This window comes from Bufo gargarizans, chromosome 1, assembly GCF_014858855.1.
Source record: "Bufo gargarizans isolate SCDJY-AF-19 chromosome 1, ASM1485885v1, whole genome shotgun sequence".
NCBI classification, from domain to species: Eukaryota; Metazoa; Chordata; class Amphibia; order Anura; family Bufonidae; genus Bufo; species Bufo gargarizans.
This window is the reverse complement of record NC_058080.1, coordinates 302,988,140-303,004,733: the sequence shown is the minus strand read 5'-3', so window position 1 is coordinate 303,004,733 and position 16,594 is coordinate 302,988,140. Positions and strand designations below refer to the sequence as shown.

Below are 16,594 nucleotides of genomic sequence, written 5' to 3'. Positions count from 1 at the left end.
TATACTTTTTCTTGTGTAGGCTCTGGGTTTTGGCTCACAATAAGGGCTCATGAACACGACCATTGGTTGTTTTACAGTCCGCAAATTACGAATCTGCAAAACACGTATACCGGCCGTGTGCAATCCGCATTTTGTGGAACGGAAGTGCCAGCTCCTAATAGGACAATAATAGGACATGTTCTATTCTTTTGCGGAATGGCCATGCAGACCTACAGAGACACAGTCATTTCTGGGTTTTTTTGCGGCCCCACTGGAGTAAATAGTTCCGCATATGGGCTGCAAACAGAACGGACACAGAAGAAAATGAGCCCTAACTGATGAAAATAACTAACCAAATAACTAGTGTGAACTCAGCCTTAGTAAATTTGCCCCTTCTCTGCCCTTGTCCTGTCCCGAAAACATTTCGAAACTTAATATTGTCGAATGGTCGGTCAAAAAAGTGGACTTGAGACTATTTTGACACCAAAAGCTGGCGAAAAAATATGCGTAAATACCCCCAATGACTGCAGTAAAAATCTGCATTACTTACATGGGGTTTGTTGCATCTTTTGCTTTTTATTTTGTGCTCCACAGAAGGCTCCATATTATCCGCAGCGCACACTTTTTTGTGTTCATGTACTATTACAATAAACTGGAGTTCATCAGTTCTCTATGAAGGAATGCTCATTCCACCCCAGCGTCCCCAGTTCTCTGCAGTCATCAGCCTGTCTCCCCAGTGGCCCTCAGGCTACAACTGGAATGATGGAGGAGGGGGGCTTCGATGCAGCTGTCTGGGTGGCCGGCCAGTGAATCACAATGTCTGGGAAGCAGGGGGGGGGAGGCGTTTGTGATGGGAGGAGATGTGTGGAGTAGAAGGGAATATGGAGTCCTCAGCCCTGACGTGTGAGGGAGGAGAGGCAGGAGGAGTGAACTTTGAAAGCAAAGAAACAAGTGCACATTGCTAGGGACAGGCAGTCTGTACACAGCGCTCGGTGCATGGAGCTAGCCCGGCAGCTCTGAGGGAATTCCCGCGCTTTCACCTCAGGATTAGTAATCGGAGCCCCCTACATGGACGCCGCGTTACCACAGTGATTGTACTCCGCATCAGTCAGACTCCCAGGTATGGCGCGTGAGGGGTGTGCAGATAGGGGCTGTGTGGAGAGGCTATGGGGTTATAGTTGGGATGACATCATGTCATGGGGATGCTGCAGTGACTAGTGTAATCTGCTCTATTAATGGAGATGATGTGGAAGTATTACTGGTTTGTTTATGGTACACTGGGTCCTGAATGCCACCGCTCCTTCCTACTAGGACACTTTCTTCAGGTCTAGATTTATTCATGGGAAACAGAAGCGGATGACTGAGGTGTTAGTCTCCACGGCTATACAATACCACTTCCTCCACTGCCTTTACTATGTTAAAACCTGAGGTCCTCTTCATTCATATGTTAGGGTCTGGAGACACTTGCCAGTGTATTAGTGGAATCGTCCCCACCATGAGCAGGAGCAATCTCCCCCCTTCAGAAGACCAGTAGTAAATATGAGTACATGTACACGACCGTATCCATATGACGGATACCGGCCGTGTGTCCTCTGCATTTACCTGTTCTGCCCTATGTAAAAAATGCCTTTTCTTGTCCTCAAAAAGGACAAGAATAGGACATATTATATCCTTTTTGCGGGACAGCAGAACAGACATACGATGTGGAGAACATACGGTGTGTTGTCTAATTCTTTTTGTGGCCCCATTGATATGAAACGGTCCACATCCGATCTGCAAAAAATGGAGACCAAAATTACGGTTGTGTGCATGGTTCATTAGGGAATATGTACGGTATTCAGTTCCAAAATGTATAGCTATAAACTTACAGATTAATGGCATGTACCAGCCGAAAAAGTAAACTGTCTTGTGCCAGGTAGGTTCCATTCACATGTCCGCAAGTGTTGTCCGCACCTGTTCCGTAATTCTGTGGAACAGGTGCAGACCCATTTGTTCTGTGGGGACTGAATAGATGTGCTCTCCGCATTTCCGAAGCGCGGTCCCTATCTTCCGGTCCGCAGCTCCGGGGAAAAAAATAAAGCATGTCCTATTCGTGTCCACAATTGTGGGCAAGAATAGGTATTTCTATGGGGGGTGTCGGCTGGGTGCAATTTGCGGATGCGCAATGCACTACAGAAGTGTGAATGGACTCTTACAGTGTGTATTCTGAAGGGAACTCTCCAGTATCTGATCACCGAGGGGTTGTGGTGATAAGTAGAGCACAACAGATGCCTAAAGGATGTGGCAAAACATTTTTGGCTACAAAGGCAAAGGCACAGTGCGGGTTGCTGTGGATGGTTGGGGTAAGAATATTCCTTTAAACTGAGGTGGCGGAGAAGCATCTGCCAGACCACAAATGGTACCACGCATGTCTGGCGAGACGGTGATGACTTGGCTAAAGTTGAAGCATATTTTGGCGTGCAGAATGCTCGTATTAGGCACCAAAAAAAAGCTTCATATTGTTTTCAAAGGGCATACCTGGTGTCTTTCATACTGCACATATTTTTACTTGAAGGAAAATTCAAGAAGCAGCATGTCCCCCATCGAAGAGTTTTATTGTGGCAATATACCGGTAATCATTAAGAAGAAAAAAGTCATCAGCGATGCCAAAAATCAGATGTAATCTGCCTCCAAAATCAGCATGGAAACAAGTTGATTTTGGAGACCGATTTAGTGTCTCAAAATCCATCCAGAAGCCCACCACGAAGGATCTTCTGGGATTCAATGACCTCATAGTTAGCAGGTCCCATTGTTATTGGAGGGTGGTAGCCCTGACTTGTGACATCTGTGCCCAGCCTTACTCTTCACAGATCTTCTAAAAGCAATGTATGATCTCTGGCCAGTATTTATTCTTGCGTTCAATGAAAAATGAGGACAGACGGTGACTCAGTCTCCATCCTTTGGCTTCTTATTAGCTTTTGTATTTGCATTTATGTCATCAGCACAGATAAATGAATACATGGAAACCCCTGATTGATCTTTGTGGAGCTAATGAATGGCTTGTGTCATGGTGTGGGTGAGAGGACTTTACACAAGAAGGTCCGGGCTGGATTCTTTCAGACAGGAGAATGAGCTTTGGCAATTGTTTCTCCACAAACAAGAGTTGTCTTCCAAATCTCCATTAAAGCTTGGATCCCCTCAGGATGAGCACCGATTAGTTCTCCTGATAATTGCAGATAAATTAGCATTTGAGGACTTTTTAAAAGCCATCAAAATAGTAGAAGATGAAGGTGTTTTTCGAAGCTGGAGAATCTGATGTAGTAAAGCTGGGCTACTTTTACACTTGCGTTGTGAAGATCCGGCAGGCAGTTCAGTCACCGGAACTGCCTTCCGGATATCTGTGTTCAAATGGATAGAATTTGTAGACGGATCCGGATGCGGATCCGTCTAACAAATGCATTGAAACACAGGATCCGTCTCTCCGGTGTCATCTGAAAAAACATCCGATGTGTGTATATAATATTTTTTTGCATTTTTAATGGTCTGCGCATGCATACCGGACCGGAAAACTGGATCCGTTTTGCCAGAAAACTTGGTGCCGGATCCGGAATTAATGCATTTCAATGGAAAATAATGCTGGATCTGGCATTCCGGCAAGTGTTCCGGAATTTTGGACGGAGAAAATACTGCAGCATGCTGTGGTATTTTCTCCAGTCAAATATCGTAAGAGGGACTGAACTGAAGACATCCTGATGCATCCTGAACGGATTACTCTCCATTCAGAATGCATCAGGATAAGGCCTCATGCACAGGCCTCAATGGGGCCGCAAATGATGCGGACATCCCTCTGTGTGCTGTCCGCATCCATTGCTCTGTTCCGTGGCCCACCCCCAAAAAAATGTACTATTCTTGTTTGCGCTTTGCGGACAAGTAGGCAGTTATATTAAAGGCTGTCCGTGATTTGCGGACCGCAAAACACACAACAGTCGTGTGCATGCTGCCTAAAACTGCTCTTCTTTTTTTTTTTTCTCCCCCCAGTATTGAGCCCCTGTGACGGAACTCAATACCGGAAAACTACGCTAGTGTGGAGGTACCCTTAGATGTTTTTTGTGTCTTATCTTCAGTGTTAAAGAGAACCTGTCACCTCACAAAAACATACCAAGCCACGAGCAGCATGTTTGTAATGATCATTTTCTTCCTGCAGGCAGATGAAGCAGAAGCTGTTCTTTTATCCCCTGCCGATGCTCTTCTCTAGTCAGGCTTGAAGTCACGGAGGCAGCGGCCTTCTTGCTTCAAGTCATGGTAACCGCGTCCCCTTCACTGTGACTGACAGCCGGCTGTTCAGCAAAGCCAGCCTCCTGTCGGGCATAAGCGCTGTCGGTTACAGTGAAGGGGCAGTGAAGGGGACGCGGTTACCTTGACTTGAAGCGTGTGGGCAGGGGCTAAAATAACATTTTCAGAGCTTTTGCTTCATCTGCCTTCAGGAAGAAAACGATCGTCAGAAACACACTGCTCACTACTCTCAGGTACTGCTGGCGGCTTGAGATGGTTTTGGGAGGTGACAGGTTCCCTTTAAGTTGACCATAGACCTTGGATAGCTGTCATCTGGAGGACCTCGTACACTTTAGATGCTTGTCCAGTCCTGCTGCAGTTCGTTTGGCCAACGTTAATCTAATTTTCTGTCTACAAGTCTACAGACATCACGGCAGTCTCTGGATGTGTTCAGTGAAGACCAGAGGTGGATTCTAAACGTTTAAGGCTGGTTTCACATGGGCGTTACGGCAAAAGGTGCGGGTGCGTTGCGGGAACATGCACGTTTTGCACGTGAGAAATTGGCATGTTTGGTACCCAAACCCGAACTTCTTCACAGGGGTTGTGTAGATTGTATTATTTTCCCTTATAACATGGATATAAGGGAAAATAATAGCATTCTTAATACAGGATGCATAGTACAATAGCGCTGGAGGGGTTAAAAAATAAAATAATAATTTAACTCCCCTTAATCCACTTGTTCGCACAGCTGGCATCTCTTCTGTCTTCTTCTTTGCTGTGTACAGGAAAAGGACCTGTGGTGACGTCACTCCGGTCATCACATGGTCCGTCACATGATCCATCACCATGGTAAAAGATCATGTGATGACCGGAGTGATGTCACCACAGGTCCTTTTTCTGTACACAGTAAAGAAGAAGACAGAAGAGATGCCGGCTGCGCGAACAAGTGGATTAAGGTTATATATATCTCTATCTATCTCTATATATTTTATAAAAAAAAAAAAATTTAAACCCCTCCAGTGCTATTGTACTATGCATTCTGTATCCAGAATGCTACTATTTTCCCTTATACATGTTATAAGGGAAAATAATAAAGATTGGGACCCCATCCCGATCATCTCCTAGCAACCGTACGTGAAAATCGCGCTGCATTCGCACTTGCTTGCGGATGCTTGCGATTTTCACGCAGCCCCATTTACTTCTATGGGGCCTGCGTTGCGTGAAAAAACGCAGAATATAGAACATGCTGCGATATTCACGCAACGCACAAGTGATGCGTGAAAATCACCGCTCCTGTGCACAGCCCCATAGAAATGAATGGGTCCGGATTCGGTGCGGGTGCAATGCGTTCATGTCACGCATTGCACCCGCGTGGAAATCTCGCCTGTGTGAAAGAGGCCTAAGAGAACCTGTCAGGTTTACCATGGAATCTAAACTGAAGGCGGCATGTTATACAGCAGGAAGAGCTGAGCAGATTGATGTATAGCTTTATAGGAAAAGATTCAGTTTAGGGTCTATTCACACTTCCGCATCCGTTCCGCAATATCGGGAACGGGTGCGGACCCATTCATTCTCTATGGGGCCGGAAGAGATGCGGAGAGCACACTATGTGCTCTCCGCATTTCTGGAATGCAGCCCCGAGCTTCTGGGCTTCGGCCCTGCAAAAAATTAGAACATGTCCTATTTGCGGACAAGAATAGGCAGTTCTATGGGGGGTGCTGACTGGGTGTATTGCGGATCCACAATACACCACGGACATGTGAATGGACCCTAACCTGTAATTTATACACTTCAATTCCTGCTCATTCTGGGCTTTGAAGTCCAGGAGGAGGTTCTATCAGTGATTGACAGCCTTCCCTCTATGGCTGTGTATACAGAGATAGCTGTCAATCACTGATGGGACCGCCTTCAGTTCAAAGCCCAGAATAAGCATTATACTGAATCTTTCCCATAAGACTATATATCAATCTTCTGAGCTTCTCCTGCTGCTATGCTCAGGTTACTCCTCCAATGCTATTTTGTCTCGTTAGTCTGACCAGACAAGCTTCAAAACTCCCATTGTGGGTCAGTGGTAGAATGGAGATGGTTGGTGGGACAGTTTGGAAGGAGTACACTGGGACAGTGCCACCCAGTGTAGAGCGCTTTGATTCTTGTAATTACTCAATGCATGGTTTTGAATAAGGAAAATGGATAATTTACTAAAGGGCAAACCAGCATGAAGCTTTGTAAAGTAGGGCTCAGCTCTTCTGTTAGAGGCGAGGAGATGCACAGCATGCCGGGTCTATAATATACCAGACAATTACAGGGTATAGAACAATTGAATCCCTGTGGAGAAGAGAAACCATACAGTCGCTCTGTGGACTCTGGTGGGATCCCTGCTCACGCTTCTCCTGGAGAGGATTAATTCCCTGCCGGATAAACAGCGATGTTACAGAAGCCGCTCTTCTTGGATACATTGTGACCCCTGATACTAATCCAATGCAGACAAAATCGTGAGCAAATCCTGTAATATTCTACATCCCATAAGCTGCATATGGGCTGCTGGTGGAGTCTCATCCTGTGATGGGTGACTTCATGGAGATATAACAAAATGCTGATTTTGGAGGTTACAGATGATGGCTCTAATGCCTATAGCGCCCCCCATCTTTTGTTCTTGAGGAGATATGGACGCTGTCCATGTGCACTTTTTGCGGGCAACATGTCTATTCTTGTCTGTTTCGCAGACATGTTCAATCATTTGCAGCTCGGCCGCATATGGATGACATCCGTGTGCTGTCTACATTATATGCAGCCCCCTAGAAATTAATCTGTCCTCTTGCAATCCACCAAAAATGCAGATTGGATGAAGACCGAAAATACGGTCATGAGTGCACCCTTATGCTGTCTATTTCATATTGTGTAAGGGATGTATGTGGCCGTGTGCAGCCCATGGTGCGTATGATCAGAAGCTGTTCATCCCCTCTACTAACAGCTAGTGTAGAATAGGGACATGAATGTTTGATGACCCATCTGTGTGGCTGTGTCTGCACGCACTGGGCCCGGGCCAGTCTGCTTTGTATCTGCTCTGTGAAAAGCTTATGGTAGATGGCTTTGGTGCAGCTTTCTGGAGTGATCTAACTTCAGAGGTTTACGTTTGAAAGGCCCCAAGAGGACTCTTGGCCTTCGCAGCATGTTGGGAGAAGCTCCAACAGCACCTCCCTTCACCTTACTAGGAGTAGAAGCTCTAGCTTTCATTAGGTCCACATCCAGTCATCACAATGGAATCAGGATCTGGCTTTTTATAGCGAGCTTGCTTCTCCATAGTGCTGAGCGTAATGATACTGGCACACAGGCCATCACCTCTCCTGTAACCACTTGCATTCCCCTTGTAATTATAACTGGAGTATCTATTATGATGTGCCATTCCTTTATTATTCCTGCTAGAAGTCCAGAAGGGTGATGACAGTTGGGGGTGTGCACAGTCTGACACAGGCAAAACTGTTAGGATAGTGTCCGACTGTGCACACACCCCAACTGGAAACGCCCAGCTGGACCTTTTATTGTAGACTGTTAGTTATTAATTCATAACTTCTAGCAGGTATAATAAAGGAATAGCACATCATAGTGTTAGATGCTCAAGAATTGTTATTAAAAGGAGGAAGAAAGTAGTTGCTGAAATAGACATGTCAGTAGAGGGCAAGGGTCCTATTTAATCCCATTTCTAATGTTGTAGTTCCAGTCCCCACCTCCAGTTTCTGTCCACCAGCTGCATTGGTGACATAGCAGTTCATGGCATGTGACTGTTGCAGCCAGTCACTGGTCTCAGCAATATATGACACAAAACTGCTATGGCCAGTGATGGGCCAATTGATACTTTTGTACCGGTTTCGATACAATACCGGCATTTCCATTTTTTTCGATACTGGGCTGCGCAGTCCAGAATTACAGAACATGAGCGCGCAGTCTCTCCCTCCCTCTGTGCCGCGCTGCCAATAAACAGAGGGCCGGAGGAGGGGTGGGCACACTGTGCCACCAATGTAAGTTAACTTCTAATACAAATACAGGAGGCGGCAGAATCACATAGCCAGCACCCTGCCTCTATTAGTCACTTTGTCCCCTCTAAAAAATAGAATCGGACTGTTCGTTTATGAGCTGGATGTTCCATAAAATGCGGAATGCACGCAGCTTTTTTTGGTGTTTTATTTTTTTTCGCATTTTGGTATCGAAACGACCCTACTGCAGTGGTCACTTGTCATTTACAGCTTCTTCACTGATGCAGCCTGTAAAGCGGGAGAGACTGGAGGTGAAGACCGCAGCAGCGCTAGCCGAAGGATTAAAGGGGTTATCTAGGGATCTGACTCCAAGACCCCCATTGATCAGCTGTTTGAAGAGGCTATGGCGCTCCATGAGCGCTTAGGCCAGTGACGTCACGTTCCTCAGTCACATGACCTAGCTTGTTAAGAGACAGAAGCATTAGGTGAGTCAGCGGCCTCTTCTATCAGCTGATCTGGAGTCATACACCCACTGATCTGATATTGATGACCTATCCCCAGTTAACCCCTTCAAGTGGTAAGTATTTTTTTTTTATGCTATCCCATTTGAGGTAGCGGGAGAGTAGTCTTAGAACCTGGGAAACCCTTCAGATATGAAAAATATAAATAAAATAAAAAATCTTGGGATCTGACCATTCGCTGTAATCTGACCTGTATGAATCCTAGAAGTGAGTGATGTCAGTTCTAACCTTTTAGCTTCTTTCAATGCACTTTTCAAACCTGAACGGGACTCTTTATTTAGTACAGTGTATGACTTTTTGCGTCCAAGGAGGGGTGACGATGTATGTCCGGTAAGTGTGTCAGACACTAGAGTCATTCCCAGGTCCACATTATTGTGTCACATTTAACACGTCTGCTTTTTGTAGTTATTTTTGGATGTTATTTTTCCAGGCTGAGCAGAGTTTGGGTGTAAAATACCACAAGTATGCACATGCTGCTACCAGGTGTCACGGTGCAGTGGCCAACCCATGGCTTCTTCCAGTAGCTGGTGATATTTACACTGCCCTGAGACAGTGGCCCGGATTTATCAAGCTGGTCTTTGCTTTATCTTGGAGTAAATTGCAACTTAAGTAATTTTATATTTCTTAATAGTCTGCGAGAGACCAATGTTTTTTGCGACTACACAGGAGAAGATGAAAATTGAGGCCCTCACCACTTGCTCTCATTATTTCCCTGAACTTATGGCTCTAGTTGCTCACTTTTCTGTGCTTAAAGCTAAGGGTAGGTATTTTAGGAGAAGGTTTTTCAGAGCCATAAGTGAATCCAGCAGGAAGGAGAAGTCATTCCTTTATATTTATGGTTCATTTAGAATCCCCTTCTGGCTTTGGCTGGAAAATACCTGAAGAGAAATCTGCTCCAGAAGAACTGTGTTGATCAGGTTCCAGTGGGGGAACAGCCTGCCGGATCCGAGCTACCGCTAGTGCACCATGCTGCCGGATGTCCGCTCCGGCCCCGTTCACTATAATTGGGGCAGAGCGGAGCACGGCAAACATGCTGAGAGGCAGCTGAAATAAAACTACAGCATGTAGCGCAGATCCGGCAGGCTGTTCCCCTGTCGGAGAATGATGCTGCTAGTGTGAAAGTAGCCTTAGTTGTCTTAGGCCCCTTTCACATGGGCTAGAATTCTGCGCAGGTGCAATGCGTGAGGTGAACTCATTGCACTCGCACGGAATCCGGACCCATTCACTTCAATGGGGCTGTGCAGAAGAACAGTGATTTTCACGCATCACTTGTGCGTTGCGTGAAAATCGCAGCATGTTCTATATTCTGCTTTTTTCACACCACACAGGCCACTTGGAAATGAATGGGTCTGCGTGAAAATTACAAGCATCCGCAAGCAAGTGCAGATGCGGTGCGATATTTTTTTTTTTTTTTTTTTTTTTTAATCATGCATGGTTGCTAGGAGATGATGGGGATGAAAGCAACCTCAGACACCATTAAAGTGTATTCCCTGTATTATTTTCCCTTATAACATGATTATAAGGGAAAATAATAGCATTCTTAATACAGAATGCTAACTAAAATGTGGATTGAGGGGTTAAAAAAAAATAATAATAAACTCCCCTCATCCTCTTGTTCGCGCAGCCTGCATAGTCTTGTTTCTTCTTCTTTCAGGACCTGCAAAAGGATCTTTGATGACATAATCACGCTCACAACGTGGTGACGTCAGCGCAGGTCCTGCTGAATGAAGATAGAAGGATCAATCTTCGTTCAGCAGGACCTGCGCTGACGTCACCACGTGGTGAGCGTGATTACATCATCAAGGTCCTTTTGTAGGTCCTGAAAGACTAAGCCGGCAGCCCGAACAAGTGGATGAGATGAGTTAATTTTTATTTTTTTAACCCCCTCAAGGCACATTTTAGTAAGCATTCTCTATTAAGAATGGTATTATTTTCCTCTATAACCATGTTATAAGGAAAATAATAAAATGAATAGAACACCTAACCCGAACTTCAGTTAAGAAGTCTGGGTTCAGTTATGGGTACCACAGTCAGTTTTTTTTTTTTTTTCTCACGAGTGTGACAAAACTGACTGAAATTGCGTGCCTACCCGCGTGGGTTTCCCGCAATGCATCCGGAGCGAATCTGGGATGCCCGTCTCAAAGAGACCTAACTGTCTTTATGGCCACTTGAGATAAATGCAGGCATTTGGGCATGGATTTATTATGAAGTATAGCAATGAGTTCACTACTTGAATCCTGCCTTTGTAGTTGTCCTTTTAGTCAGTAGTGTGGCTTCTGTAAGGCTATGCTCACATCTGCAGCACTAGATCCAGCAGGCTGGATTCTCCAGTTCACCACCAGATCCCAATTGACTATAATAGGTTACGGCAGTGATCCAGCCACTTTTTGGCTTTCAGATGGATAAAACCATTGCATGCAAAAGGTTTTTGTCCCGCTGACAGCCAGCCTATGTGCCAGAACAGGCTCCCTGTATAGCCTGCTGGATATTCCACCGCAGCACAGAAGATATTGGGAGGGATTTATCAAAACCAGTGTGACGGAAAACTGGTTTAGTTGCTCATAGCAACCAATCAGATTTGATCCTTTCATTTCCCAAAATGAAAAGTAGGATCCGATTGGTTGCTTTGGGAAACTAAGCCAGTCCTTTATAAATGTCCCCAATAGTGTATAGTGTATTCTCATTGATGTGCGGTGGCACACGGCAGTTATGATCTTGATTCGCTCTCCAGGCTTTCTCTGCGTCTATTTCCGCCCATCCTCATATTTAGTTATACCGTTCTCAGTGTCTTGTCAGCCTGAGTCTAGTTCTGAGTGCTGTCACAATCTTTCTCGTCCTGTCTAGACATGGAGGTGGAGAGCAAACTTCAGCAGAAACAATCTCAGCGTTTTCCAGCGCTTACTTCAGCAGAAACAATCTCAGCGTTTCCTTGTACACCCTGTTCTCCCCACGTGAGCCTACAAGGAACTATCCAGTAGTGTCTATGGAGGTGTGCTCGCCTGTCTTGTGAAATCATCCACAATTTGGATCATACGTACTGTTCTGACTCCAACTTCCATAACTGGTAGAGCGTGTTCAGAAGCATTGGGAGCTGCCACCTCTCCTGACATCGCAGTGGAATAAGAGCATCTTTTCTCATAATTCCTCTGTTATTCCACCTGGTATTCATACATTTCTAGGAAGAATAATAGAGGTCTGGCACATCAGAGTTCCAAGAGAATATGCTCCAGGATTGTCATTGCTATGAAAGCTGATGGATTATTTCCTCTCCATAAATATGTGATCACTCACCATTACCAGAACAGTGGTCCAGAGCCCCCGTTTCAGGGAGTTTAAATGGAGCAGTAGTAAATTGTAATGCACATGCACTGCCTCTCTATGGGCTCGATGGAGGTAGTATAGCCGAGTCCAGCCATCTCCAAATGTGTGACCACTGATTCCCTGGAACAGAGGCTCAGGGTCACCCAGCCATGGATCCCCAGTCATCATATGGATATATGAGAAATGTGGTTTGTAAGATGAAAAGCTTCCAGGTACCTCGGACACAATCACTGGAAAAGAGTGCGAGATGGAAAACCTAACCTTACTCATGTATGACATCAGGGGGTCTAATAGCCCCCAGAAAATTGATATGACCAAATGATAGTAGTATGATGAGCACTGCTGTGGGTACTTCCTCATTGCTGGTTACTGTGGAGATGACCACCCCTGCCCTTCTTGTAGTGTAAGGCATTTCCATTCATTTCCTTGTTTGCCAGCGCTCCCCATGGTTCACACATATTTACATATTTCACAATGATCTAGTAATGGCTGATGTGTTCATTGACTTAGCTTGTGCACGTGCTGTGTGCTCCTCTGAAGGAAGTGTGTAGCAACCGCTCCTGTCTCTGCCGTCAGCTTGTGGAGAAGGAATGGATTTGGTTTTGTCAGGTTTCCTATGGAGGCCTTTATTACAATTTGGTTGGCAGCAATATTAGGGTAAGTCCACATCATGATCCACCAGAAGAACTGAAAACAAACCAGAAAAAGGTCCTTTGTGGAGGACTTTTCCTCCCTTCTAAAATAACAGATCTCAGATGGAAATGGCTAAAACGGCTGCTCAGAATAAAGGATCAGTTTTTTTTTTGTTTGTATTCTGATCTTCTGACGGGTCAGAACAGAAAACGTAATGGTGATGGGAACCTTTTGGATGTTGTTTTGTAGTTTTCAGCTTTTTAATGTACCTCATTCATTGCTAGTATTTCACTAGAAGGAGACAATGGGGGGTAGATGCTGCACTTAACCTGGACACTGTAGGTTGGTTTGATTTGAAAGCTACTAATCTGGAGAGGTTGCCAGTCTTCCTATAATACTATAATAGAGCGCCAACAAGAGGCTCCTATTCTATTACAGTGAACGAAGCTTTATGTAATTTCCCCTCGCAGGCAAATGCAGTCTTCATACATGGTCCATGAGATACTGCGCTGACTTCAAAGCGCTCTGAGCAGAGATGACATTTCTGTCTGCGCATGAGACGTATACTTACTGACACCAGAGCTTCATAGTCATGCAATTGTGGCTGGCTGAAGTCCATGGAAGAGCTGGCCAGCCCCGCAGCCATCACAATTTTATTTTATTTTTTTTTCTCTTAAGATGGTTTTTATTTTCTATTGTAATACAGGGCTCAGACATTTATGCTGAGGTTATTGGGTCTGATGTTTAGACCTGGCTCACCCAGGAGGATTATTCTGGCCAGAAGGATCTCACATAGGAAACATGTATTTGTCCCTTTGCTCTTCTGCACTTCTAATGACCAGTCAGACCGCCTTGTCCCCATACCCCAGCTGTCTAATCTCGGGAAGAATGTCTCATTTCATACTTGGCCCTGAATCTGTCTGGCTGTAAAACAGTTGGGCTTCTTATATCACAGTAAGCTGAGACACATGTCCTATTCAGGCCCCATCCCACAACTGAGCAGATGTGGAACACAACTTCACGTTTTTTTATAAATGACCATAAGCCTTCCCCTTACTTTAATGCAAATATTAGTTTGTAGGAGATGATAATAATACGGGTCACGAGTGGTGTGTCGCGGACTTTGGATCTTTCGGATTGTTTGCTCGCTGAGGCGTGTCGTTCTTGACTAGATCTGAATAAGTCTGTTTGTGGCCAGAAGCTTGAAGTGTGTGAGTGGTGCATTTTGTCCCCAGGAATCCGGCTAATAACTTAGTAGTCTTTCCCCCACCAAGCGCTCATTGTGACCTCCTTTGTTGAGAGATATGCCATACAGATGGAAGGAAAGTACTTAGCTGCAGGCTGTTACTTCGCTCAGATGTCTGCTTTGGGGTATTGTCCACCATCCAAACCGAGCTTCTTTTAGAGAACAGCCTCATAAAGGGGGTAGGAGGCTGCATCTGTTCCTTTAGAATTGAGAACAAGTAGATGCTAATGCACCTCTGTGAGTTATTTTTTATTTTTTTCCATTGCCTCAAGCTGTTGTCTCCTTTTGTGTTTCCTCAGAAATTCTGAGTAAACTTAGATGAACTCTTCAAATGAAGCAAATGTGAGAGGGCTTGTAGTTGCCATACATTTATGTATTTTTCTTCTTTGTGTTACAGGAACGAATGCCGCAAACTCCAGGTTTGGTAGCCATGTTTGACAGTGGTACTTTCAACCGGAACTTGTATCCATCCAAAGAAGAGAGTTGTTCGGACCTGTACTACCAAGATAACAACTTGCTGTCTGGATCCCTTGAAGCCCTCATCCAGCACTTGGTGCCCAGCGTTGATTACTATCCGGATGTAAGTTGAAGGAGGCCGAAAATAAATCTGTTGTCAAGCATGCAATTTCACACTTTGGATGCGGACATAGGAAACGTTCTCAGCACAGGAAACATGCAGATAGCTTATCTCTGTAACACTTGGGCTGGCAGACACAAGCAGTTATTGGCTTCGTATGGCTTTTTCTTTCAATAAATCGCATAAAGCTACAATTCAATAATTTTCCATTCAGTTGTGGAAGAACCCTGTACAAGGAATAACCAGCTCAACCAATACAAAGGGAGTCACAAGTAGAGAAGTTTCTTATAGTAGAGTCTAGGTGGCCATACGACTTAGGCTACTTTCACACTCTCGTTTTGGTTTTCCGTTTTTGAGATCCGTTCAGGGCTCTCACAAGCGGTCTAAAACGGATCAGTTTTGCCCTAATGCATTCTGAATAGAATAGGATCTGCTCAAAATGCATCAGTTTGGGTCCGTTCTGTCTCCATTTCGCTTTTGGAGGGGGATGCCAAAACGCTGCTTTTCTGATGAAACTGAACCAAACGGATCTGCCCTGACACACAATGTAAGTCAATGGGGGACGGATCTGTTTTCTATGACACAATCTGGCACAATAGAAAACAGATCCGTCCCCCATTGACTTTCAAAGGTGTTCAAGATGGATCCATCTTGGCTATAGAAGACCTAATACAAACGGATCCGTTCTGAACGGATGCAGACTGTTGTATTATCTGAATGGATCCATGTATGACAGATCGGCACAAAATGCAAGTGTGACAGTAGCCTAAGATTATCGGTTTGATTTCAACATGCCCAGTCCTTTGTTCTCACAGGAGATAAGCTGATGCCAGAGGTTTCTCTCCGAGGCTGACTTTCCCTTTCAGCAGAGCATTATGTGTATGGAGGGTTAGAAGGTATAGCATTCAGCCGACTGCTGTCTATGGCGTAGGGCCATTTTCCCAGTAGATATTTGCATGTACTGTACACACTGGCGTTTGCTAAGATTTCTGTATCTGTTAACATTCTGTTGTTTTCCCCCTCAGAGAACATACATCTTTACCTTCCTTCTCAGTTCTCGCCTTTTCATCCATCCTTTTGAATTAATGGCTAAAGTCTGTCATGTTTGTGTAGAGCAGCAGAGGCTAAATGAACCAGGAACTGATAAGGTAAGAGATGACTCCTAGGTCTCAGACTAGTTAAACAATAGCTAATTGTCTTTTGTTTTAGTATCTGGGATCCGTGAAGATTCGCATACATGGGTTTAATTGGGGTAACAATGCCACTTCACTTTCTATACAACATTGTGCAGTTTTATACATATGTTTTATTGTTTTCAGAAGAAAAAGAACAGGCAAGTGTTATATACAGAATACAAGTTGTATGTTTTGTCTATAGTATTAACCATCATTATAAATCTTATTATAAACTCTGCATGGTGCCATCATTATCAACCTAGCAATTAACAGAGCAGGTCATATGAACATTACTATAAGTAACATTGGGAGAATAAGGGGAAGTTACCGTATTTTTCGCCGTATAAGACGCACCGGCCTATAAGACGCACCTAGGTTTTTGAGGAGGAAAATAAGAAAAAATATATTTTGAACCAAAAGGTGCACTTTTGGTGGGTTTTGAACTAATTGTGGTCTGTGGGTGACGCACTGGTATGGGTGATCTGTGGGTGACACTTATGGGGGATCTGTGGGTGACACTTATGGGGGATCTGTGGGTGACACTTATGGGGGATCTGTGGGTGACACTTATGGGGGATCCTCTCTGGATGGCACTGTTATGAGGATGAGGATCTGTGAATGACAGTTATGGGGGGGATCTGTGGATGACACATATATAGCATCTTATGCTGTCATCCACAGATCCCCTCCATAAGTGTCCCTGTAGTGAATGACCCTCAATACAGGGGGTGGGGGTCGCATCTGCTTTAATGACAGCGGGGCCCGTGCAGTGACTATTCTACTACACGGGCCCCGCTTACTGTATAATCATATCTCTCTAATAGTTCATTGTTGTATGCATGTAATCGCATAATGAGCGCTGTGTATTACCGTACTTAAAACTAGCAGCGCTCGCCGTTCGGAGCAGAGAGGAGGCAGGA

At 44.8% G+C, this 16,594-nt stretch overlaps 1 protein-coding gene across 2 annotated transcripts in view; it reads left to right on the top strand.

Moving 5' to 3' along the window:
• The first annotated feature begins 898 nt into the window (after nt 1-898).
• The window catches only part of RASGEF1B (RasGEF domain family member 1B), a 49,405-nt gene continuing 33,709 nt past the window's right edge, over nt 899-16,594 (top strand). Inside the window, exons 1-3 of one of the 2 annotated variants that reach the window (XM_044305006.1) lie at nt 899-1,099; nt 14,320-14,502; nt 15,525-15,647. In XM_044305006.1, the coding sequence (XP_044160941.1) occupies nt 14,326-14,502; nt 15,525-15,647 (300 nt within the window). In that variant the 5' untranslated portion in view covers nt 899-1,099; nt 14,320-14,325. The remainder of the gene's footprint in view (nt 1,100-14,319; nt 14,503-15,524; nt 15,648-16,594) is intronic. The other variant, XM_044305016.1, reaches the window with a different exon arrangement.